Source organism: Podarcis erhardii (assembly GCF_964252035.2).
Source record: "Podarcis erhardii genome assembly, chromosome: 3".
NCBI classification, from domain to species: Eukaryota; Metazoa; Chordata; class Lepidosauria; order Squamata; family Lacertidae; genus Podarcis; species Podarcis erhardii.
In genome coordinates this window covers 73,160,124-73,183,803 of record NC_138507.1, presented here as the reverse complement: position 1 = coordinate 73,183,803, position 23,680 = coordinate 73,160,124, and the positions used below count along the sequence as shown (strand labels likewise).

Genomic DNA, 23,680 nt, shown 5'->3' with positions numbered 1-23,680 from the left:
TTACCAAAACATTTTTAAATCACCGGTTTTTCATTCACTTCAGTGCAGTTCAGAGGAGTGCATACTCAAGATGACAGAGGGTCTTTTTTTTTTTAATTTGCCACTGACTCATAGCACGTAGCAGTTGCGGTAAAATCAGAACTACTTTTCCACTGAGAATTAAATGTGAGCAGTCCGATTCAGCTAAAGCTAATGGTTATTGTGAATCATTGAAAGCCTTCTAAGTTAGTTCCTCTGGTTTTAATGAGGCCTTCAGTATAATTCCACACATTAACTTGGAAGTAACTATTTTCAGTGGGTCTTACCCACTGAAACACATTACAACTTCATTCAGCCTTAGTCACAACTAACTTTATTTGGATTGTAGGAGAGTTGTATTAGGTCTTCAGAAGAATAGATTTTTGCCTGCCTCCATCCCTGCTTCCAGCAGACAGTGACGCCAGCCTAAACAACTTGGAGTTATCATTTGATTTAGACATTTGCAAGGTGAAGTTAACGGGAAAGTAAAAGTCTTCGCTGTTGTGTGACTCCACTTCTATGTCTAATTAGAGTCTCAAAGCATTTTAAAAAGCCATATAAGGTGAATCATCTCAGTAAACAGCCCTTGACGTGAAAAACCAACACCTTTGCGGTGGGGAGGATACCTTTGCAAACAAAGAAAGGTGGCTTTCTGCAGTCAGCCCTTTTCTCTAGCAGCACAGCATGGGGTGACGGAAAAATCATTAACAGGCTCATCCTGCACTTTCCCCTTTTCCACACCTGCATACCACCATCCCCAATGCTGTAGCTTTATGGGCCATGAGGAGGCAGATTTGCCGCCATGAAACTCAGGAGCAAGCTGACAGCTGCAGAACAGCAGACACTAAAATGTAAAGGAGAGGAAGGGGAGAGATCACCTTTGAAGTCTACCAAAAGAAAAAGGGAAAACAGAAGGACTTTGACCATTTCTTTTTTTAATTATCTGTCTCAGGTACATTAAGATATGAGCCACTAGGGCAGGGTTTGTTTTGTTTTGAAATACGCATGTTACAGTTATGTGTGGATTCATAAGATCCATTAAAATTAAAATGTGCTTTTAAAAATTACCATAGACTAGTGAGGGAAATGAGCCTTTTGAGCTAAAAACAGGTTGCATCATGGGGTGAAAATAGCAGCTGGGGGATTTTTGACAGGAAAGTGGATCAGGAGCAGGGCTCTGCAGCTGTATATCTTTCGGAATAAAAGTGAATGTATTGAACACATTTTTAAAAAACCACAGGATTAAAGCAATGTGTAGCTTGGTCTGTGGACGTCTGAATATTTTCAACTCCTATCCTGGGTTATAATAAATTTACCTTCTTTCCCTCCCACCCCATCACTTTGAATAATGTCACAGCAGTAGAAAACAGTTGCAGTGCATTAACCTGAAATTACGAGTCACACACCTCAATAAGAAAAATTGCCTTATCAATGAACTCAAGGTTGGCCAATATTAAGATGTCTTATTTCCATGGATGCCCTCTATTGATTTACTGCAGAAAAGCATTCACCAATAATTATTGAATAGACTGCTTCAAATATTCTTGAATGCTGCCGGAAGTCAAGTGATTTACTGTTTTATTCCACAAGAGTAATTACTTTCGTGTACTGCCTTGGCTAACAGTTTATCTTTCTTACATCTTCATAGACTTTAATGGCTTTTTAATAATAATAATTTTAAAAAACAACCGTTGGCAGAACTGAAGAGGCAGCTGTGTTTATTTGTCACAGAGCAAAAACAGAAAAGAAAAATGGATCATATGGTTGCCTTTGTAACCTCTTTTTTGTGGTGGGGGTGTTTCCCCCTTGCTTACAGGTGGGTTTCTCCCTCAATTTTCCTCCCACAGTTGCTGCTTTCTTGGCTTTCTGAAGTGCAGAAAAGACTTGGAGAGCCATCTAGGACTCAGCAGGTGGTGAGTTCTTTCCTGTAATCTTTATCAGGCTTGCCCCATCCCACCTCTGTCTTCAGAGGAAGATAGTAGTAATAGTTGTTGTTGTTGTTGTTGTTGTTGTTTTGAGGTGGGGGGGACACGGGTTAGTGGGGGAAGTCCTATTTATTCTCTGTCTGGAGAAGCCAGAGTGTTACAGTATGGAGGAGAATTTCCGAAGAGTCAAGCTCAAGCTGAGGCCCAAAGGAGGAGAAAGGGAAGCCTTTATTATGATAATAGCGATGAGCTGGGTAAAAAGAGCTCTCACAATGGGGCTAGGCTACTGTGCCTTCAGCTGCTTCCTGCTAGGAAGATTCACAAGTCTCCTTTACATAGGATGTTTAGAGAACTACAAAGTCAAGGGGAGTGGTGGGTTTCACTCTCTTATCTGGAGCCCATCCAGCTTAACAGTTCTGACTCTCCAAGACTGCTGCTTTTATCAGCCCAGCCTGTGAGGTTATATTAGATGATAAATGCTTGGCACTCAATATAGTGTCATTTACTCTCTCAACCCCCCCTAAAATCATGGGTCAGATACCAAAAAGCAAACAAAGCCCTTTGCACTACAATTGATTTTGGTGGGACTTTATTTAACAGCAGCAAAACTAGGACGCAGGCATTGATACTGTTTAGTTTGCCTAATTGTCCATGCACCCTTCATTGTAAAACGGGGTGAGGGGAATTAGTTAATTTTGGGGAAGTTTGCTCCTTAACCATGCCAGGGGTGGGTCAACATTGCCTTTCTTTCAAAAGGCTCCCCTCTTGCATTTTCCTCCAGGATACTCAGCCTCCTCCTAAAGGTATACTGTAATCAGGCTTCCTAATCAGTTATGTAGATAGAGAGCAGGTTTGGGGCTGCCTCCCATTTAGGACTATAAATCTCGGCTTACATTGATTACCTTTTCCTGTAGGTCTTTCTTTTGAAACCCTTTTATATTATTACTGTTTCATCGTTTAGATGATTTCAGACCGCAATGTTTCCCAAGGAATAAGAATCGAGCATCATATGTATTGTTATATAAGCATGCGGGTCACAATAATAGATTAATATTGTTCCTGCATATCAGCTCAAAGTATTGCAGTGATTTCTGCATTAATGGATTCATTGGATTTTATGCAGTGAGAGTGAGAGACAACAGTTCTTCCTCTTTAAGTCGTTGAAAAGTATAGCAGATGTTTTGTTTTGGCCAATTTTTCCTGTTGAAATTCAACTGGACGGACAAAGTGGGCCTTTCAATCATACAAGGACAGAATAAGATTTCTGAAATTTTTGGTAGAGGGTAGAAAACTATTGCATTTTAAAGTAATATACATATGACATACCTGTCTTTATTATTTTGCTATTCAGGCCAATAAAAATGTTAAGTAGTATGGTAAAATACATTGACTATCTTGCACACGGTCACACTTGGTGGGTGCCACTGAATGAATGAAAGTCTTCAATGGAGGTCTGAAGTTTTGAAAAGGAACCTACTTCAGCCAAACCCTGTTCCGTTAGTAAGCCACTGACATCTTACAGTGCCATCTTAACCACGTCTACTCAGTCGCATTGAATCCAATGTTTCTCGCTCCCAGGTTACTGGGGTTACAACTGCAGCCTTAAATAAGTTTTGAATAGGAAGTTATCTTAGGCCCTTTGTAGTGATATTGCTTTAACAAGAACATTATTTAGTATAATAATGAAATAGCACTTGAGAATGTTCAAAACACATCACGTTCATTATCTTTGCATTCCTTACAAAACTGTAATCTCAGATTATAAATACAGATGAGAACCAAGGCTGATAAATGGTGGCTTACCTTTGGCTTTCTAGTCAGTTGGAATTGGGCCAAAGTTGTGATATGCTTTAAGCATATTCTAGAATCTAGACTTGGCCAGTATCTTTGTAGACCAAACTTTGATGTTATCCCAAGTGCTTCATCAGACTAGATGTTAAACAGAGAAATTGGCTGGGGAGGGGGGGCAAGAAAGAGAAATGCAATTAAGCGTCTCAAAACTTCCCAGCCCCACAATTTACACTGGGGATAAAAGAAAGTACTCTTCATTTTATCCATTTCCATTGCCTCAAGGAGGTGATGTTTATCTGCACAGAGTTCCTGACTAAGGAAAGTTTTGTTCCTGAGAAAAGCTTGCAATACAATTAAGGATGAGATGAAGGAGCCAAGCCGTGAATGATCTACAAACAATTTATTCTGGAGTACTGCTGACATTGGTGGCTTTACTGTACATATGGTTGTAGAGCACATATATTTGTAGATAGAATTGGACTTTGTGTCAAATGCTGCTGTTCCGCTCATGCAAGAGACTTCCACTTGTGCAATGGGACTTCCCCTCTCTCTCCACCCCCAGCCCCACACATGCCCTCAAAATCTTCTCCACAAGGTTGGAGAACCCTCCAGATTTTGGGAGCACACAGGGGGAGGAGAGGAAGAGGAAGTCTTGATGTGTAAGTAGAACTCTGCTGAGGCAGCTCTGTATACAACCCTATGACTTTCCCCTGCTTTCTTTCTGAAAGCTGCACACGCACACCCTCCTCAAAACTTCAAGGTCTCCATACAGGTCATCCCTCCAGGACATAACATCTCAGTAGTACTGAAGCAGGCTGCAACCACAGTGTCACTTTCTGTCGGTGGCCAGTGATGATATTCCCATTCTTGTGGTGCTTTCCAGCATTTGTAAATACTTTTAGCATTCCTCTCCTTTGCTTATCCCTGAGCTGATTGAGATGGAACAGAGCCTTCAAAGCTCATTCACCTAACGCCATTCTACATGTAGCACCAAGTGAACAAGCCCTGAAGGATCAGTGGGCTCACATGCTCTCTTCTCCCTTTGCACACCGCATTTCTCTCCTTCCTTTCCTGGTTTATGTCACACCATAGTTCATAATTCCATTGGAACTGGCAAACTCTGGAAACTGCTTCACAGAGACCGTTCTCATGCATTTCATATTTTATCCATTAAGTAAGGCTGAGGCTCCAAAAAATGAATGTGCAGATTGTCGGGATGTGATTACATGCTAGGAGATGATATATTTATTAGATATTTTCCTTCCTTCCTCATGTTTGTGAGTTCAGCAGAGTGCCATCCCTTTGCAGCTTAAAGGGAAAGCTTAGATAGGCTAGTGTATAAGCTCTAACATGCTTTTTTATTATTACTGACAGAAGAAAACATGCAAACAAAATCGGAAATATGAACAGCAACTTCACTCGTTGCACCATATATATTATTTTTCTCTTCTTAACATGGCATTATCCAGGAGGTGAGTTTGGTAATAACTTTGCACAACATAGAGGCAATTTGTCTAGTATGCCACTTTATAAATGGCTTTTATGGCTCTGTGCTTAAACTACCATGCTGGCAAAGCCTATTGTAGTTTTGCCAAAGCTAAAAGAAGCCATTTAAGGATCACGGTAAAAAGCAGTTGTGATTTCATGCAACTAAATCCCATAAGTTATCAAAACTTACTTCGGAATAAACCTAGCCAGATTTGAGTTTATTATGGAAAACAATGCTGTCTGTTCAAACAGTTGTTGCATTAAAAGCTTTCAAAAGAGGTTTTAAAAATGTATAGGCAATGAATAACAGAATTTTTAGAGGCTCTAAGTCTTTTTTCCAGAAGAGTTAGGGTGAAGCATTAGCAACCGAGTCTACCAGCAATCATCCTAAGAATTCATAATCTGTTTTCCTGAAATGATGGTGAAGACTGTTACGGTCACAGCTTGCAGCCTTAATAAATATCTAAAGTAATGTTCATTCAGTGGAAGTAAGCAATGAAATAACAAATTTACAGTAGTTGACCATCTTTGGCTGAACTTGGTAGCCAAAGCAAAAACCATAGTTCTCTGTCCTTGCTCCTTCTGTTTCTGAGGTTTTCTGGCCTCACAGCTGCTGAGGAAGGTCCTGCCTGGGCAGCAAAGAGTTTGCCCATTTGCTTGCTTCTTTGCTAAATAAATAAAGCCCCTCCTCCCTTGCCCTGGACAGGCCTGATACATTCTCATAATAGTAGATCTCTCAAAGAGATTATTTGGACAGTTTCCTTTTTGAATAGTAGCAGGTGGGATTGTGTATAATACATAGAATGAATAGTTCCAGTTACAGATAGGTAGCCGTGTTGGTCTGCCATAGTCAAAACAAAATAAAAAAATTCTTTCCAGTAGCACCTTAAAGACCAACTAAGATACCTGGTATCTGAAGAAGTGTGCATGCACACGAAAGCTCATACCTAGAACTAACTTAGTTGGTCTTTAAGGTGCTACTGGAAAGATTTTTTTTATTTTGTTTTGACGTAGAATGAATGTTTATATGTTTCCTTTTAGCAGCTCAACGGATTAGACAAAAATTCATTGCACAGCATGTGGGGTCCAGTGAGCTGGGGATCACCTACACTAAAATGAACTTCAGCCTGTTTTATTTTTGTGATGCTCAAAGTTTTTAGCAAATATATTTTGCTGACTGGCTGTCTTGGTGAGCTGGCCACACTTGAGGATAGCCTCCTTATTGCAAAAATGGTGGTTGGTGGCCAGTGATACGTATATTGAAGCCCACATCAGTTCACAGGAACAAGAAGGTACCGTTCAAATTAAAAATGACTCTTCTTGCATTGCATTAGCCACATGAAAGAGAGAAAAAGAGAGAGATGGTACCAAGAAACATTCTTAGGATCAGTTGTGGAAGGATCAAACTCTAATGAGATACCGGTACTTTGCGGGCAAAATGTGTAACTCTACTGTGCCCCAGAGCAACCATTGGCTTCCTTGCTTTCATGCACACTTAAAACAACTATAATGCATTGCCACTAAATCAAGTAGATTGTGGGTGGGAACTAAAAGCAGCTAGGACAATACCTGCTCTATTTTTAAGAATCTATTATCCATGTTTCTTTTCTTGATTTGTTTTTTGTTTGGTGCTATCTAGGCTCCTAGAACAAAACGGACAGTTTACAGATGTCAGAACACAGCAGAGTGTGCATGATCTGGTTAGTAATCACAACAATCAGCTATGAAAAATGTTGCATTCTATACAGGCAAACATTATTCGATATGCCTTTGATTTGAATTAGGCCCCTGTCTTTGTTTATGCCACTTGATACTTTATGTTGTTTAACCTAAAGGTTATAACACTAAAGTAAACTTGACTTACCTGTGGAGTTTTAAGAAATAATTCCCCAAAGTGTGTTAATGGCATTTAGCACTTAAACGCATCAGTGGATGTTGAACTCAGCACTGAATCGCTGTTCAAAGAGCACACTTTACCCGGGATATAACCACATGGAAACTCTGTATTTAGGAAAATAAGGAACCTCCATTTACTGCAGGAAATATGTGCCCAATAGGAAAAATCCTAGTTCTAACCAAGTAAGGTGGAGAATGCCAGGAGCCATGCTTGCTCGTGTATTTTAGCAGGAAAGACACATTGTTTTGCCGCCTGAGGCGAAATGGGAAGGCGTTGCTCTGAACGTGCACCACACGCTGTCTTCCCCCACTTGCCTCCCCCGCCAAAGCCTTGCTTACATGGGCACAGCTGTAGCTTATGGGTCTGTTTTGCGAGAGCCCTGAAAAATGTCACAGCAATCTTGCCGGAACCTGGATCCTGTTGCAGCTGATTCTCCTTGCCTCTCCGGCATCAGTGCAGCACGTCCCAGAGGCATCCCTTGGATTCTACCACCTGAGGCAGATGCCTCAGTCTGCCTTATGGATGGGCTGGCCCTGTTTGAGATTGGTCAGCAATTGAAGCAGCAGGGCACAGCTGACAAGAGTAAGAGTTTTCACTACCAGTAGGTGAATCTTGGAAGAGAACCAGAAAAAAATGCCTGAGAGATGGGTGTATTAACAACTACTACAAAATGATAATGGGAGCCATCCTGATCCTTCATAACACACACCCCGACCTGACACTTTGGAGGTTGTGTGTGGTCAACTGTATTAAGTTAGAAGTATCCACAGTTCTCCTCTTTTAAGGTTCAAATAGCAGTAGGTTTGAGTTTTGAATTTAGTAAATAGGATTGTTAGATTTCATGTTAGACTCATTTTTAATCATTTTAATTGCTTCAAAATGACATTTTTAAAAGCCTTGCATTATACTAATTTTGTTTTCATTGTCTCAAGATGAATTATTTGTATCCAAATTTCCACCAACGATCTGGAATGAATCAGAGCAACAGCTTAATAGAGGAAAACTTGGTTCCATCTTTAGTAAGTAGAAACCTGCAGGAAATGCATTGCAAGGACTCCACCAAAACATTAAGAATTTTGAAAGAAAACAAAAAGATGTTGAAGCAACATAAAGATAGAAGTGTTCTTGAAATGTGAGTACATGTAACCTGTAGACTGCGGCTTGTGTCCATTCAATCTTTTACCTGGTAGATGGATATCACAACTTAAATAAAGTTGTAATTTCTAATAATGTTATTTTCAGTTTCCCTGATAGAGTTGAAACTCATAACATCTCTACCTTTGCCCAGCCTGAAATGGTTCCTGTGCCTTTAACTCTGGGAGATGTTGCTCTCTATGCTCAAGTTGTGGTAGGTTCATACTTCTTTCTTCCTTTCCTCTATTGAGTCCATTACTTACTATGATGTCAGTAATTCACAGAACCTGGTTTATCAGGTTCATCTAAAAGAAACCTTATTGGAAAGGAAACAATGGGTCTTTAATGTGAATGGGCATTCTGTAAAATAAAAAAATGCAGTTTTCATACATCTCTTCTCAATGCTACTATAATTCTGTACAGACCAAATTTGCAGTACCTGCCATACATTTCAAATTAATCTAATCGTGTATGTGTGTGTAAATTTTTTTTTGCAATACAAGTCAATTAGGCCTCTTATCTCAGAGGTAAAAAATAATTTTTTGTGAAGTACAACATGCTTTTTCCAGCCATTTATATAGAGGATCAGTACTACAATTGTTGGCATTGTGAAACAGCTGTTACTCAAGCTTATATTACTGTTCATGCGCATATGCTATTTTCTTGGTTGTTAAATTGATCATACCATATAGCGTAATTTATTAATATACAGCTGAACTGTACATTGTTGCTTTTTAGGAAACCACACCATTAAACACATATTGGACAAATTATGTTGACAATGACTCCATCATCAACAGTGAAAAACAGTAACTACAAGCGGGATCTTTTGAAAATAATCTGCTCTGTAGATTATTGTGATTAGTGTTGAGATTGGTGTGTGTGTAAGTGTTCCCCTACCATCCCTTTCTTTACTTAAAAGTTGAGAACATTTTTGAAAAGATAATTATATAACTTTTATTAATGCATAGGGTTCTTTTTTTCTTTGTTGAAATATTGGGCATTGCAATGTATTTCCCCCCAAAATGTGATTTATTGTTATGCATTTATTCTCTCTCTCTCTCATAACTCCATATGCAAGTCTTGTTTTAATTCCTAAAAACCCCCACAACCCTTTGCATCCTTTCCACTGTGTTGCTTAAATCTGTAGGGGCATCAGTTGGGATAAATACTTTTTTAAATAAATAAACAACAACACTTTTAAATTCCAAGTTGTGCAAGATAATACTATCATTCTTTCATTAATTAAGAGGATGAAGAGCACAAATGACTGTTCCTTCCATTCCCTACTCTTAAACACGTTTCTTTGCCAACATCCACATGTACTAAGGACTCTTCCCAGAAACTCTGAGGTTCTTTCTTCCACCACCACACCAGTGCCAGAGGGCACAAGAGACAGACCAGCCTTGCAGGAACACACACTTCAGAAACCGAATGTGGCAACTTTAATTGCGAGATCATCATTTCCAAAGGGACTTGTCTATGATATGTTTACAAGAGTATTTCATCCCCTAATAGGCTTCAGTCAGTGCTGGGCTAACCCTCCAGGTTACCTGCTCTCTTCTCTAGGTCTTGCTCTTCAACCTTAGGGGTCATGTGGGAGTTCCATGACTGGAAGCCACTAGAGAGCGATTTGAATTGGGGCCATGATGCAGGGGGCAAGGGCAAATCCATTCCAAGACATTCGGCTGCCTGAGGCAAAAGACGATGAGTGGGCACACACAGCCAGTTCTATGTGCAAAGACTGACTGGACTGGTAAATACATCTGACTTGAGCAATGACAACAGTTGTGCATCTTCCAGTGCACATGACCTCCTCCCCCACCCCAAAGCTTTTTTTTAGCTGTGAAGGGAAAGATTTATGAGCTATGCCTGTAAATTTTTCACTGTATGGCTAACAGCTGAGAAGAGAAACTTTCTGACAGTGTGTGGTAGCTTCCCCGAAACTTACCTGATCTTGGCACTTTAATACCCACTTCAAAAGATTTCTGCCTTTGGGTTTTGTACAGCTACAAGTGATCAAATATATAGTCTTAAGGAAACACGTGGTGTTCAGAGTGCCTAGCTTCCCAACAATTCTTAACCATCATGTGCTGTGAGGTATTGCAGTTTTGCTCAAATGCCTGCCACTGGTTTGTAGGTAGATTAAACTGATTCTCCTGCTCAAATGTATAGCCATGAGGATGCTCATGCCACAATGCCTGCTGCCTTTCCTCTGGGGCCACCGATTGCCACAGCTCCTTCCAAGATTTGCCCTTACATTATAGGCCAAGTGAGAGGAGTGGCAGAGGATGGAAGTGGGAGATGCTGGTGAAGCACTGGAGGACATCTCTAGGTGCAGAAGGGGGCCTACCATGCTCCCTCTAAGCTCACCTGCTGCCCTCAGTGAGGAACACCACTAGGGTTCAAAGAAGATTCATCTGCCAGTTGCATTGGCTTTTGTACAGTACATGGAAAGTGGGGTAGGAGCTCTTGTCTTTCTCCTCAGACGACAAGACACCTTGGGCTGGTTCCTGGCTCCCATTCAAAAGAGCTGCTGCAAGGAAAAAGGAATTATCCCGGGTGAATATACACCAATCTTCTGATACTTCGGCTATGCTTGAAAGACTAAAGCAAGCTGCAAATTTTAGAAAGCAAACCATAAATGATGGATTCAGTTTAAACTATTGCCTGCACAGTTGATCAGTCTCCAGTTTTAGAGCTTGTGAAATTGTTTTGTGGTTGGTTATTTCTCGCTTGGGTTTGATGTGGGTGGGTGTTTATATGTGGTGTTGCAGTTTTAATAACAGGCAGTGCACCAGTTCCATCTTATCTGAGCATTCTACGCCACTGCGCTCTTTAAAAAAATACATGCTTGCACTGTCTAGCCCAAGTTATAGTGCTGGTTGCCTGCTTCTGTATGGTCCCTTTGCTTCCATGTTCCATAAAAGACATCCCAACACCTCGAAGCTGCCATATATATGCCCACATGATAGTGCAATCCAGATGCTGTAGATTCTTGGAAAGCAAAATACACTGATCCAACACAAGCAACCTGTGAATAAAAACAGACTCCCTGTGTCCCATAGAAAGTTTAAAGTTCGTCAAGAGTCTTTCATATATAATTTCCCACCCATTTTTCTCCTATTCATTTCTTACACACTCTTTAATTTCCATTTCTTTCCTTCAAACAGGCTTCTTTTCATCTGCTTTTTTCTCTCCCTATATCCTTTCGCTATCACATTACAACATGCTCTGCAAGTTCACCTAAATCTTCTATACTGAATAGTTGGTTGCCGACATTTTTATTGTGCATTAGTAAGGTGACACACAGAAACATGTGGGGGGTGGGGGTAATCTCCCCCAAACTGGCCTTTATGAATATTACTTAACCCCTAAATAGTCTTTGAAGGAGAAACCCTTCCCTAGGGCACATCAGAAAGAAGCTACCCCCAGGTCCTAGAAATGTGTGAAGGTTTGGTAGTATATTGCCCCCTGGGTATGTTAAGTACTTTAAAGCATCCTGGCTGTTTCCTGTAATTACAGTCTCACTTTCTCTGTTTTGCTCCCTGGCTCTCCTCTTTCCACGTCACCTACTTCTCTGGGTTGCCAACTGCTCCTTCACCAGCAAACCTACCCCCCATCTCACCCCCACCACAGCAAGAAGCCAAGTTCACTTTTGCTGCCTCTGGATGAGGCAGGGGACCATGGAAATTTCCTGGCAAGCAAGTAATGTTAGAGGATTTCCTTCCCAGATTAAACTGCCACACTTTTTACATGGCAATCTGCTATGCTGTGATACTTCTGGTGCTTGTTGCAGTAAAGAGGTGGTGTAAAAGGCAGACATGTGAAGATGCCCTGCACTGAGTCAAACCACTGGTCCATCTACACTAGTATCGTCTACTCTGGGGATAGCGAACATGGTGTCTTCTAGGCCTTGTGGACTACAACTCCCATCAGTCCCAACTAGCATGGTCCATGTTCAGGGATGGTTAGAGCTGTAGGCCGGCAACATCTGGATGCAGAACAATGTAGGAAGCACATCTTTGAAACAATGTGGTACTTCCAGTCATGGAGACAAAGGGCCAACACTTTCCTCCAACCTCCATGCATTATTACTTCTTAACCTCCATTAATCGCATTATTAGAACCTACAACAGCAAATAGTAAGTGACCTAACACTGAACCTTATATGACAGTCAGAACAAGAAAGAGACACTAAACATAAACTTGTGATGAGCACTCCAAAAGTGGCTGGGGAAAACCAGCCAGATGGGTGTGGTATAAATAAATTGTTGTTGTTGTTGTTGTTATATAATTGTTTTTATTGAAAGCTGTGCACTCCCCTTCTCCAGCACTGGAGTGTGCCTCTATCCTGATTAAAAACAAAGAACCAGCACACATGAATAGGATTATTCACAGCAGAAAGACTATTCCTGCTCTCCTGCATCCCATCAGGACAGCACTCCAGTGGTTCTGGATTGAGACTGGTATAAGCAAAAAACAAATAAATGAGTTTTCTTAGTTATCCAAGTAAACTCTTCAGACTGTACCACATAGTTATGGCACAATTATTTAGTTGGGCAAGAGACTCTGAGCATATTGTAAGAGAATTCAGCAATTGGCAATTTCCTCTTTGGCATCTCATGCTAATCCAGAACCTTTGATATGAATGGGAAGTTAGTAGTACAGCAACTGGCTACAGAAGACCCTGGGTATAATATATGAGGGCTGCAATCCTAATAAGTTTAACTGAAGTTGTCAGATCCTATTTAGGACTGGGATAATAGTACTTAAGTATATATAACGAATACAAAACCTGTCAAATTCAATAGGTATGCTTTGGGGAAAGTGATTAGAGGCTTGCAGCAGCTTTAGCAGATTTTTCTTGTGTCCTAAAATAAAAAACAGAGGGGAGTGTAAATGGTTGCAGTTCAGATATTAAGGAAGTGAGAAGTGATGTGTGACATAGATCAGAGTTAGGATTAAGGTAGTTCACACCCAGCAACAAGGACTTGCAGAAGGGAATATGCGCCTTGCATTTTCACAAATAATCTGTAACTGGAAGAACTAATACCAAAGAGAAAAGCAAGGAGGGAGTTCAAGGGCAGGGATTCTTAAATGGTCTGCTACCACTTAATAAAAACACTTGAAACATTTGCTGCAGTAACAAAGCAGGCCCATCAGTAGCCTCCTTGAAGCTGCAGAGTATACAGTGAAATGGGTGCCTGCTCAAGTCTTTGAAGCACCAGCTCCTCAGGGCCCAAGAAGATGTGATAGAGATCAATATCTGTGAACATGAACCTGCTGCTATGATGTAAAAGTGGGAATGAATAGCTTAAGTTTTTAACAGCAAAATGGGCATTAGGTGTACAGAGTGCATAAATTGCTGCCCCACTTGTAGAATGTATTAATCCTCTCCTACCTTCCTTAACATTCCCACACCACCACACACCTATAGCTTGCAGAGAAAGATTGCAAGGAGAGAAGCAGGAGGGACAGTCTATTTCTTCACCATGTGTCCCTTTTGCCCTTAAAGTTTCCTCCTTCTCATGTGGCTGGAGCAGTTCCATGTTGCTATCATGTCCAGTTTGGCCTTTAGAAATGACTAAACGAATGCAATAATGCCCCAGTCCTTTGACTGTGTGAAAGCACACTGGTGTCACTTGGTGCTGGTGCATTTATGGTATAAAATGAAATATATAACTTGGTGCAAAAGCAACAGGTTGTGTGCACTTGATTATACTGTGCACATTTATCATCAGCATGTGATGTGAAAAAATGCAGCAGAATCTCCACGGGAAAGATAATGGAAGGGCACCAAGGGATAGAATCATGTTTATTAATTGAATACCCAATAGCTAGCCTTACAGGTTTCAGCTGGCATTTTGTTCAGATAACAATCTTAAAAGCCTTGGGATGCTTTATAGGAAGGAGTTCATAAATGATATAATGAAATAATGTTATGTTCTTAAAGAACAACTTGATTATTGGCCCCTACAGGTATAGACTGACCATTTTCCATTTCTGATTTCCATAAACGCTTCTAGTCTTCTGCAGTAGAAAATAACAACATTTAAGGACCTGGAGTCCCACCAAAACACTTCGCCGCCCCTTCTGCCTTTGTGCCCATCACCTTCCATAAAACAATTCCTTTAAAGAAGGTGCCATCCTGTCAGCACATCTGTCTTGAGACAGGCAGGAAGGGCGGAGGATGGCTGTTCATTAATTGCATCATATTAAGCTTTGAGGCAGACAAGTACTTGAGACAGCCAAAAGGTGAGGATTCCGAGGTCCTCCTGAGCCAGCAACCTCCGCCCCCAGAGCCCCTCCTCCCTCTCACAGGCTTTGCAAAACTGTAGGGGCACAAAGTCTTGAGAGAGAAGCACAAAAACAAAAAGCCAGAGAGGTTTGCTAAAATTCATTTTTTCAAGAAGAGAGTTTGCAAAAAATAAAAATTGCCTGATCAAAGGGGAGGCAGGGGATGGAAGAGAAATGTTACTGAGCCCAGCAGCTGAAGCCGCAAATCAGGAGTATAAACAAGGTACCTAGATTTAAAACAGTTCCATTCAATTCACTTCAGTGAAATTGAATATCAGTATCTAACACTGGGTAGATTCAGCAGTTTGTTGGCTTTAATTCATGCTGGTTTGTGGAGTGCACCCATGGAGCTCAGTCCTAGGCATCTTCATTCAGCAGTCAGCCCCACTATTCCGCCTTAGATCTCTGACTGAGCTTGTTTACTACCTTGTTGTTCTTGTTGTTGTTGTTGTTGTTTTGTCGTCATCATCAATTTCATTTATGTATCACTTCCCATCAGACACCCCAAAGCAATTTACAATGCAATAAAAACTTACAATAGCAACTGCGTATTATCAAAACAGGTAAAACATTTGGATGTAAAAAAGTTTTTCAACTACACACACACCACCCATATAAAATCGATTTCCAATCCAATACAGAAAGCAGCTGGGCTAAAAGTCTCCACTTTGAAGACTTGTTGAAAGAGAAATGTCTTCAACATGCACCAAAAGGACAATAGAGGACAACCATGTTCCTTGACATGTTCCTTGACATGGTTGATGGAAGAGGGAAGGTTACCTTGTCTAGACCAAGAAACTCAGAACCATAAAGTTACAGGGAAGAGAAACAAGCCGCTATCTGATTTCAGATCATTGGTTCTGAACTTGCCTTGCAAGACACTATAATAATGTATGTTAGTCTTCAAGGTACCACAAGAATCATACTACAGCAGGCACTAAGTAAGGTGAGGGAACCAATTCATAGGACCAAAGTGGAAATGTGAGGATGTGGTCATACTTTATCTGGGTTGTATGGTGAAGTGGTTATGTGAATGTTTCATGAGGAATAAAATTCAACCTACGTTTACTACATAGTAAATGTGGCTTGAGCTGAGACAAGGGTAAAAGAAAGCAAACATGATCGTATCACTCTCAAATGTTCATCGCAAATTATCAGCATGACAATATGGCTGTGGGAATCAGCTGTTATATAAACTCTGGTCACAAGTAGATTAGCTGTGTGCTGATGGAGGCAGTTCCTGTTACACACAAGTGGACCATCCCACTGTAAAAGCAAAGATTCCGAAAAGCTTACAGAACTTCTGGCTGATCACAAGAGCCCGATGGTGGGGGAGTATCCAGGTCAAGGCTATGATGTGAAAGTACAGCTAATTCCACTGAAATTAATAGAGCTGTTCCCCCTTGACAAGTGTTTAGAGTCTGAGGTGTCTATGTAATAGCCTTTGCTATGTGCAGCTTTTCAAAGTTAATGTCAGTGACATCCTCATGCTCAGTACAATTCATCTGTGGATTCAAGCCTGTTTAGTCACAGTGACTTCTGGCAACTTACTTAGACCAGTTTACATGACTATGCAGGAATATAGGTTTTCTGCTCTGAAGTAAGCCCCACTGTGTTCAAGGTATGTGTGTATAGAACTAGCATAGATGGGGCTTACTACAGCCTAACACAGGCTTCTTCCACCTCGGCCCTCCAGATGTTTTTGGCCTACAACTTCCATGATCCCTAGCGAGCTGGACCAGTGGTCAGTGATGATGGGAACTGTAGTCTCAAAACATCTGGAGGGCCATGGTTGAGGAAGTCTGGCTAACACAACAAAGAGTCTTGTGACACACTAGACATATTATGGCATTTGGATTTGTAGACTGCAGTCCACTCTAGTAGATGCATTAAGCATTGTCCTCAGATGGCATGTCTCTATACCCTATAGCACAGGTCTGTCATTGTGCTCTCTTCATTAGCTCCGTCCCTGCTTCAGTCAAAGTTTTCCCACCACTCCCCCTCTCCCATCTTGAGGTACTTCTCCTTGTTCCATTCCTCAGCTGCCTCATGTGAGAGAGATAAAGGATGTGGAGCCCTCAAATATCACATACTACTTTCACACAATTTATTTCACTTCTGGTACCATGTGTTGCCCTCAACATGAAGTTACAGATTCAACGTAGCAATTTAGAAGAGATATTGTGTATAACAAGCAAACACCAAACATCCATCAGCTGAATTTAACCTCTAACTCAACAAACTAACTGAAAGGCTTACTCTTAGGAGTCTATTCCTCTTAAAAGATACAGTAACATACATCATCATAGGGTGTGCATGCAAAGCGGCTTCAGAATAGCAGAGACAAGGATGCATGGAAATGGGTGTGGTCTTTGTGCAAGGTTTTGGGTTGTTTTTTTTAGCAAACTGTAAGCAGTTTGGTTTTCATCCCTGCAACCTCATTTCAGCGAGGTAATAAGCATATCCAGGCAGAGAATGTAGATCAGGGGTCAGCAAACATTTTCAGCAGGGGGCTGGTCCACTGTCCCTCAGACCTTGTGGGGGGCCAGAATGTATTTTTTTTTGGGGGGGGGGAGAACAAATTCCTGTGCCCCACAAATAACCCAGAGATGCATTTTAAATAAAAGGACACATTCTACTCATGTAAAAACACGCTGATTCCCGGATTGTCTGCTGGCTGGATTTAGAAGGGTTAGGGCCTGGCCCCTGGGCCTTAGTTTGCCTACCCATGATGTAGATGGACCATTGGTAGAACTCTGTGGACTGACTGAGATGATTGGCAGTTTTTCTGTTGTGTTGTTTGTCTTAAGTTCTACAGCCACTTTCTTCCACTTCTCTGTTATTGTGCTGTAGGTCTCCTCATTACGTTCCTATGCTGTTCTATAACTCCCAGCAAGTCTCATACATATGCTTTTATTTCCATTACATCTAACTTTCACAGATTTCAGAGCTTGAACGACCATCTCCAGTACTGAAGAATATTTGCTTATGAGCACAAAATAGACAATAAAAGTTGATGTCCTTGAAGCACACAACTGATACAAAAGTTCTTTTGTCTTGGTGTTGCTTGATCCTGCTAATACTGTAGTTTGAGTTCTGAGATAATACTTGTGTACCTTTCTGACTTTGTAGTTCACCATGTTTCACATAGCCTTGGTATGTTGGGTATTAGATATTGTCTTTGGATGCTCTCATGGGGGAAAAGTTATGATGGCTTTCATAGTGTCCTGTATTTTATGCACATCCTATTATTATTATTATTATTATTATTATTATTATTAATTAAATTTGTATACTGCCCTATACTAATAGTTCTCAGAGCAGTTCACGACATTACTTTCACTGTTTAGATCATTTACAGTCCCAGGGAATAGGCAGAGGACAAAGGATGCCTGAGGATATATTGCCCTGATGTATGCTTGAACCTCATCATTTTTGCTGCCATGGCTGTACAATCATCATATCCTTGTTCAACTAGCTTATTGACCTTTAGTCCAAAATTGGAACAAGCAGATAAGATTTCATTGGCTGTGCCTAACAGCAAGGAATTCCGCATGTACAGGTGCATTCCTTTCAATTTCTTCCACAAATCTTACACCTGGAGACAGCTGTTCTAGGCCAGAAATAGCTGCTGTTTCATCTGCTAAAACAGAGAATCTCATGGAAGCGTTAGCTTTCACAAATGCATCTTCAGTATGTGTCTGGGGCTCCCTAGCAGCCTTCTGCTTTTTGAAATAGTTGCAGATAGCCTCAGCTATACAAGCAGCTCTGCTTCTCTGCTTTCTCTAGCAACCTTATATAGAAAATCCTTGTGCCTTTCTTTTAACTTTCAACCCATCAAAGCAGTAGCATTAACTTTCTGTCTCCCAGTAAAAGGATGTTTGTTACCCATTTCCGGCATACCTTGTCAGCACTCTTGGTTTCTCTTCTGTTGGGTTACTCTTGGCTTCTATTCTGGGCCACATCCCTGCTACCTGTCCCTCAAAAAGCAGAGCTGGGTCCAGCTCACCTGGTCACAAAAAAGGCACCACAATGCCTTTGCTGATATTATCATGGCATTTTTAGGATTTCCAAAGCTTGTAAGATTTGCAGAAGCATCATTAGATTGGAACAAGCAGCATTCACCCAAACTGCTTGCTGGCCCAGGAAGGCTCTCCGCCAAAAAAAAAGTGCAGAGGGTTTGAATTTGGCAGCCACTCAGGTCTCACACTAAATCTCTTCCTGACCAGCCGGTGTGTGTGTGTGTGTGCGCGCGCACGCATGCATTAAAATAAATAAATATAGTTAGGATTCTGAAGGGGGCAAGTGCCCGGCCTTACATGCACACACCTCTGTGGCCACCCATGAAGTCTGCTCAACCCTGCACTAAACTCCTTCATGAAAAATGAGATTTATTTATTTGAAAATGATAATTATATAGCTAATTTCAGAAGTCCCACTGGTTTCAGCATGACTTTGGAAAGGCAACAGACACTTTTTGCCTATTACCTGAATGGAGCAGTAAACGCCCCTCTCCTTCCACGAGAGCCAGTGCAATGTAATGGTCAGAGTGTCGGGACCACTTGGCAGACAAAGCACAATGGGTTCCCTTGGGCCAGTCACCATTTCACAGCCTGACCTACCTCACAGGGTTGTTGTGGGGATGAAATGGGGAGGAAGCGAACCCTGTACATCGCACCTTGAGCTCCTTTAGAGGGAAAGTTGGCGTAGAAATGTGATAGAATAAATTTAATTAAATTCGCAGGCATATAGACAAGTCAGGTACTGTAAATCCTTGCACTGGACAAACACCTGTTGACATCAGGGAGGACTTGCTTTCACCTGACAGAGGATGATCAAGGGTTTTTGCGCATCCTAAAGAGCCGACACCTCGCCAAGCACCTTTCGCACTGGCTGCATCTGATTCTTCGGAGCGAAAGAGCCTGGTCAGCGGGGAAGGAGGAGGTACTGTACCGGAGGAAGAGCGGCACCAAGCCGGGCTGGAGAGCGCGAGAGAGCAGACCGCGTCCCTCGCCTAGCGTAACGAAAGGAGAGCCGCGATCTAAATCGGGAGACTTTACAGCCGTGGGGCTAGAGGAAGTTTTTGGCTATAAACGGTCATGCACGGCAGCTCCTGCTGAAAAGGCTGCGAAGGTGGGGAGCTGCCTTTCTTCCCTGAGAACCAAAGTGCCATTAAGATCACTCAGGGGAAAAGATGGGGAGGAGAAGGGCCAGGGGCGCCTCAGCACAAAGGCCGGGGCGGGGCTGAGAGGCGGGGGCTTCTTCAGGAACAGACTGGTCAGCTAAGCTGATTAGAGCGCGCTGCTGACAATGCCAAGGTCGTGGGTTCGATCCCCGTCCGAGGCAGCTGAATATTCCTGCATTGCAGGGGGTCAGACTAGATGACCCTCGGATCCCTGCTCTGATTCTGTCATTCTTTAATGTCTCGCTCCTGTGACCAAGTAGCTGCAAAGGTGCAGCAGGGGTGCCAACTAGAATAAAATATGGGGGCGAGCAGGTAAGCTCCCCTTAATCGACCACAGGACACGGTGCACGCACACCCTTTGGCAATGCCCATCAACTTTGGGGGGCCTAGACCTCTCAAATATTTTAGGGGGTGCGAAGTGACCTCGGCCCCTAAGAGTTGGCTCCTATGGCCCCACGTAAAGCCACGAACGTGGCAATCCTATATGTCACTGGCCTGAGAGGAGGAAGCCCCCTTGAACTTAGCGGGGCTTACTCCTGAGTAGACGTGTGGGAGCCCGCGTCCTAGAAGTAGGCTCCACTGAACCCAACGGGCTTCCTCCTGTACAGTATAGGCAGGCGCAGGATTGCGCAGTAGCAGCTGAACCTCAACAAGATTCGCTCGCGCGCAAACACCGTGCGCGCCGTCTACAGAACGGGGCTAAGGGCTCTTTGGGGAAAAGCTATTGACGGCTCCGCTTAAGAAAACAAATATTCCGCAAGGGATCTTTACTAGTGGCAAAGTAAAACGTCACCGCCTCGCTTTGCGATGGGAATTAAACAGGAGCGGGGAGGGCGGGGGACGGGAGAAGATGGAGGGGGATTTGAAAGCTCAATGAGGTCTGAGTCCGGCCACCGCCACGCGATCCTTCAGAATTCAAAAGCCCCGGAGCGCATCTCTCTGCTCAAAAAGTGCGACGCAAGCTGCTCCAGTGTTTAAGCATTTCCCTCTGAACGCCAACAGATTTACAAATGAGTAGTGTTGTCCAGATCGTGCCCAAACAGATCTCCACTTTGAACAAGCCATGCAATATATTTTTTAACATTTCAAAGCTATTTATTTATTTATTTAAATTAGTATACCGCCCTAGACCTAAGTGCGGTTTACAGCATAAACTCAATACAAATTAGATCGCTCACACGTTAGACTGAATGCTTGACTTGCGCCTTCCTCATCAGAAAGTCTAGAAGTTCGAAATGGCGTTGTATTCAAGTTAATAACTTTCTCAGCGTACTGTATTTCTTTCTCACTTATTTTGCTGTAACTTGTGGAACTACATCCCGTGTCTAGAAGTGTGCTTGCGTGTTCCGTATCACAGTTATGTATGGGATGCGTGTGTGTTATAAGCGACTTGGTTGTTTTTTCCTTCCTTCTGTTTCATCGGTATTGCTGGTTCGATACAAATATCTCTCATAGGTTAAGAGTTATTAATACCACATTTTTATATAGATTGTGAATAAATTCAGCTCAGTGTCCCCAAATTGATTTTTTTCCCCCAGCAAGAGGATAGCATTTACACGTGCTTACCGGCCAGTCCGTTTTCTCGTCGCTAGGTTGAGATGCTAAGCAAACTTGTTTGGAAACAAACGTAATTGCAGTAAGTGGAGGTTTACTGTACGCTGTTGCGTGTTGGGTCAAGATGGACGCGTGTTTGTAGGAAGAGGCAACCATTTGAAAAAGCATAAGACAGCCCTTAGCCCACTTGCAAGCGAGTAAATCCTACTCAGCTCAGTGGGACTTAATTCTGAGTTAACCTGTATTTTGAATAAACCTCAATAAGCAATAGCCTGTTAATGTGCTCTCTCTCTGAGTGTATACTATGTGTGTACATCTATATATGTATACGTGAAATGTTTATTTCTTATATTATTCTATTTTATCTTTAAGCGACTTTGAGTTCCTGTCTGGAAAAAAGGTGGGATGATGATGATTTTAATATACCTTTATATACAGATTAATGCCTCCCCTCCTCCCTATAATGCGAGTGTATTAATTTATTATACTAATATACCACACACACATACACACACACGCGCGCGCGTTCTATCCTACTCAAGGAATGAGTTTTTTTTTTAAAAAAAGGAGGATTCCTTCAGCCCCTAGAACCAGCAACCCTCCGCCTGTCTCCGCAGAACTCAGAGTCCCACTGAGTTCGGACTGTTTCCCAGTAAGCCTGGGCATGATGGGTCTGTGCTTTCCACCGACATCAAGTGGGGCTCTCTAGTCCAAGTAATGGTGTCAGGAGCGCCTGGGGTTGCGCTTGTGATCCAAATCCGATGTACTGAGAATTAAGCATCCATCGAATTACGGTCTTAACGGCAAGGACCGAGCCTAAACTGCTCTGTAGATCGGTTGGCTAACTAAGCTGGACTATGCAGCTCCGCTTCCACTGAAATTGCTTTACTGAACCTGAGAAAATGGCCGGAATGGGATTGATTCACCCGAGTTGTTTCAGGATCTCCACGTTCCTAGAAGTTGCGTGACTTTTCCCCTGAGTTTTTCGAGGAGAAAAGGACAAGGGGCCTTTATGGGACGCTGGCGCGCCACAAGCCGGTCCTCTCGCCTCTCCGCCAGGACTCTCGTCCCTCCTCTGCCCGCAGGAGCAGCAGAAGCCGAAGGGGCGGCTGCTGCTGCTGCTGGTCCACCCGGAACACGGCGGCAGCCCGCTCGGAAGGCTGAGCCACCTTCGAGACTCAGCCGCACTGAACGCTCTTTGCGCAGCTCTTGTTTCGAGGGGAGATAAAAGTCACAGAATCATACAAGTTGGAAGGGACCCAGGTTACACTATGCTCAGATTAAAGAAGTTTTTAAACTTGATAAAAAGTTAGGATTCCAGGTGGAAAAATCGAAGTTAGAAACGGAACTGTTAGAGCCTAAGACTAAGGTACTCTCAAGAATGTATAACTTGCTGTTAAAATGGAACACACAAGATGAAATGGTTAAATCGGCTATGATAAAGTGGGCACAGGACATTGGGTATAATATTATGTTTGAGGACTGGGAAAAGTTATGGACTACTGGGCTGAATTTCACTGCATGTAATGCTTTGAAAGAAAATGTAATGAAAATGATATATAGATGGTACATGACCCCAGTCAAACTTGCAAAAATATACCACTTGTCTGATAATAAGTGTTGGAAATGCAGGGAAAGTGAAGGAACGTTCTTTCACCTCTGGTGGACCTGCCCTAGGGTTAAGGCCTTCTGGGAAATGATATACAATGAGCTGAAAAAGGTATTTAAGTATACCTTCCCTAAGAAACCAGAGGCCTTCCTTTTGGGCATTGTTGGCCAGAGGGTGTTAAAAAATGATCGAACATTTTTTATGTATGCAACAACAGCAGCAAGGATACTCGTTGCTAAGCACTGGAAAACCCAAGATCTACCCACACTGGAAGAATGGCAGATGCAACTGATAGACTATATGGAACTGGCTGAGATGACTGGCAGAATCCGAGACCTGGGAGAGGAGACGGTGGAAGAAGATTGGAAGAAATTTAAGGACTATTTGCAAAAATATTGTAAACTGTATGAATGTTAAGGAGGATGCTTGATTACAAATAATTTGGCACCATTGAATTAGATAAAGTGAACTATGAAGATAAGTTAAATTTAGGAAAAAATCAACTTTTAGATAATGATTAGGCTAAACTAAAAGTTTAAAAAAATTAAATGAATATATCTAAAATTCAAGATATAACATTGGAAAACTAGATAAGGTGGGGATAAGGTGATAAATTGCTGAATTAATTTTTATATTTTGGAACGTAGGAGCGGGAGATGTGAGGAAGTCCAAAAAGGATAAGAAAATATGTTATGAAATGTGATATTTTTTGTATGTTTTGTTTATTATGTTGTAATTTTTTAAAAAAACTATTAATAAATATTATAAAAATAAAAATA

General features: G+C 41.9%; 1 protein-coding gene and 1 long non-coding RNA gene across 8 annotated transcripts in view; one reads left to right on the top strand and one right to left on the bottom strand.

The window, feature by feature from the left end:
* LOC309338192 (uncharacterized protein) overlaps window positions 1-10,297 on the top strand; it is a 56,736-nt gene extending 46,439 nt beyond the window's left edge. For 5 of the 7 annotated variants that reach the window (XM_081855186.1, XM_081855191.1, XM_081855189.1 and 2 more), the window contains 6 exons: window positions 1,866-1,931; window positions 5,109-5,206; window positions 6,862-6,922; window positions 8,052-8,251; window positions 8,362-8,467; window positions 8,992-10,297. In XM_081855186.1, coding sequence (XP_081711312.1) covers window positions 1,866-1,931; window positions 5,109-5,206; window positions 6,862-6,922; window positions 8,052-8,251; window positions 8,362-8,467; window positions 8,992-9,066 — 606 coding nt within the window. In that variant the 3' untranslated portion in view covers window positions 9,067-10,297. The remainder of the gene's footprint in view (window positions 1-1,865; window positions 1,932-5,108; window positions 5,207-6,861; window positions 6,923-8,051; window positions 8,252-8,361; window positions 8,468-8,991) is intronic. The other 2 variants (XM_081855190.1, XM_081855188.1) reach the window with 1 other exon arrangement.
* Window positions 6,932-23,680, bottom strand: part of LOC309338208 — a 22,241-nt gene continuing 5,492 nt past the window's right edge. The window contains exons 2-3 of the long non-coding RNA XR_014154808.1: window positions 10,627-10,789; window positions 6,932-7,730 (exon numbers count right to left, since the gene is read on the bottom strand). This is a non-coding gene — a long non-coding RNA (uncharacterized lncRNA). The remainder of the gene's footprint in view (window positions 7,731-10,626; window positions 10,790-23,680) is intronic.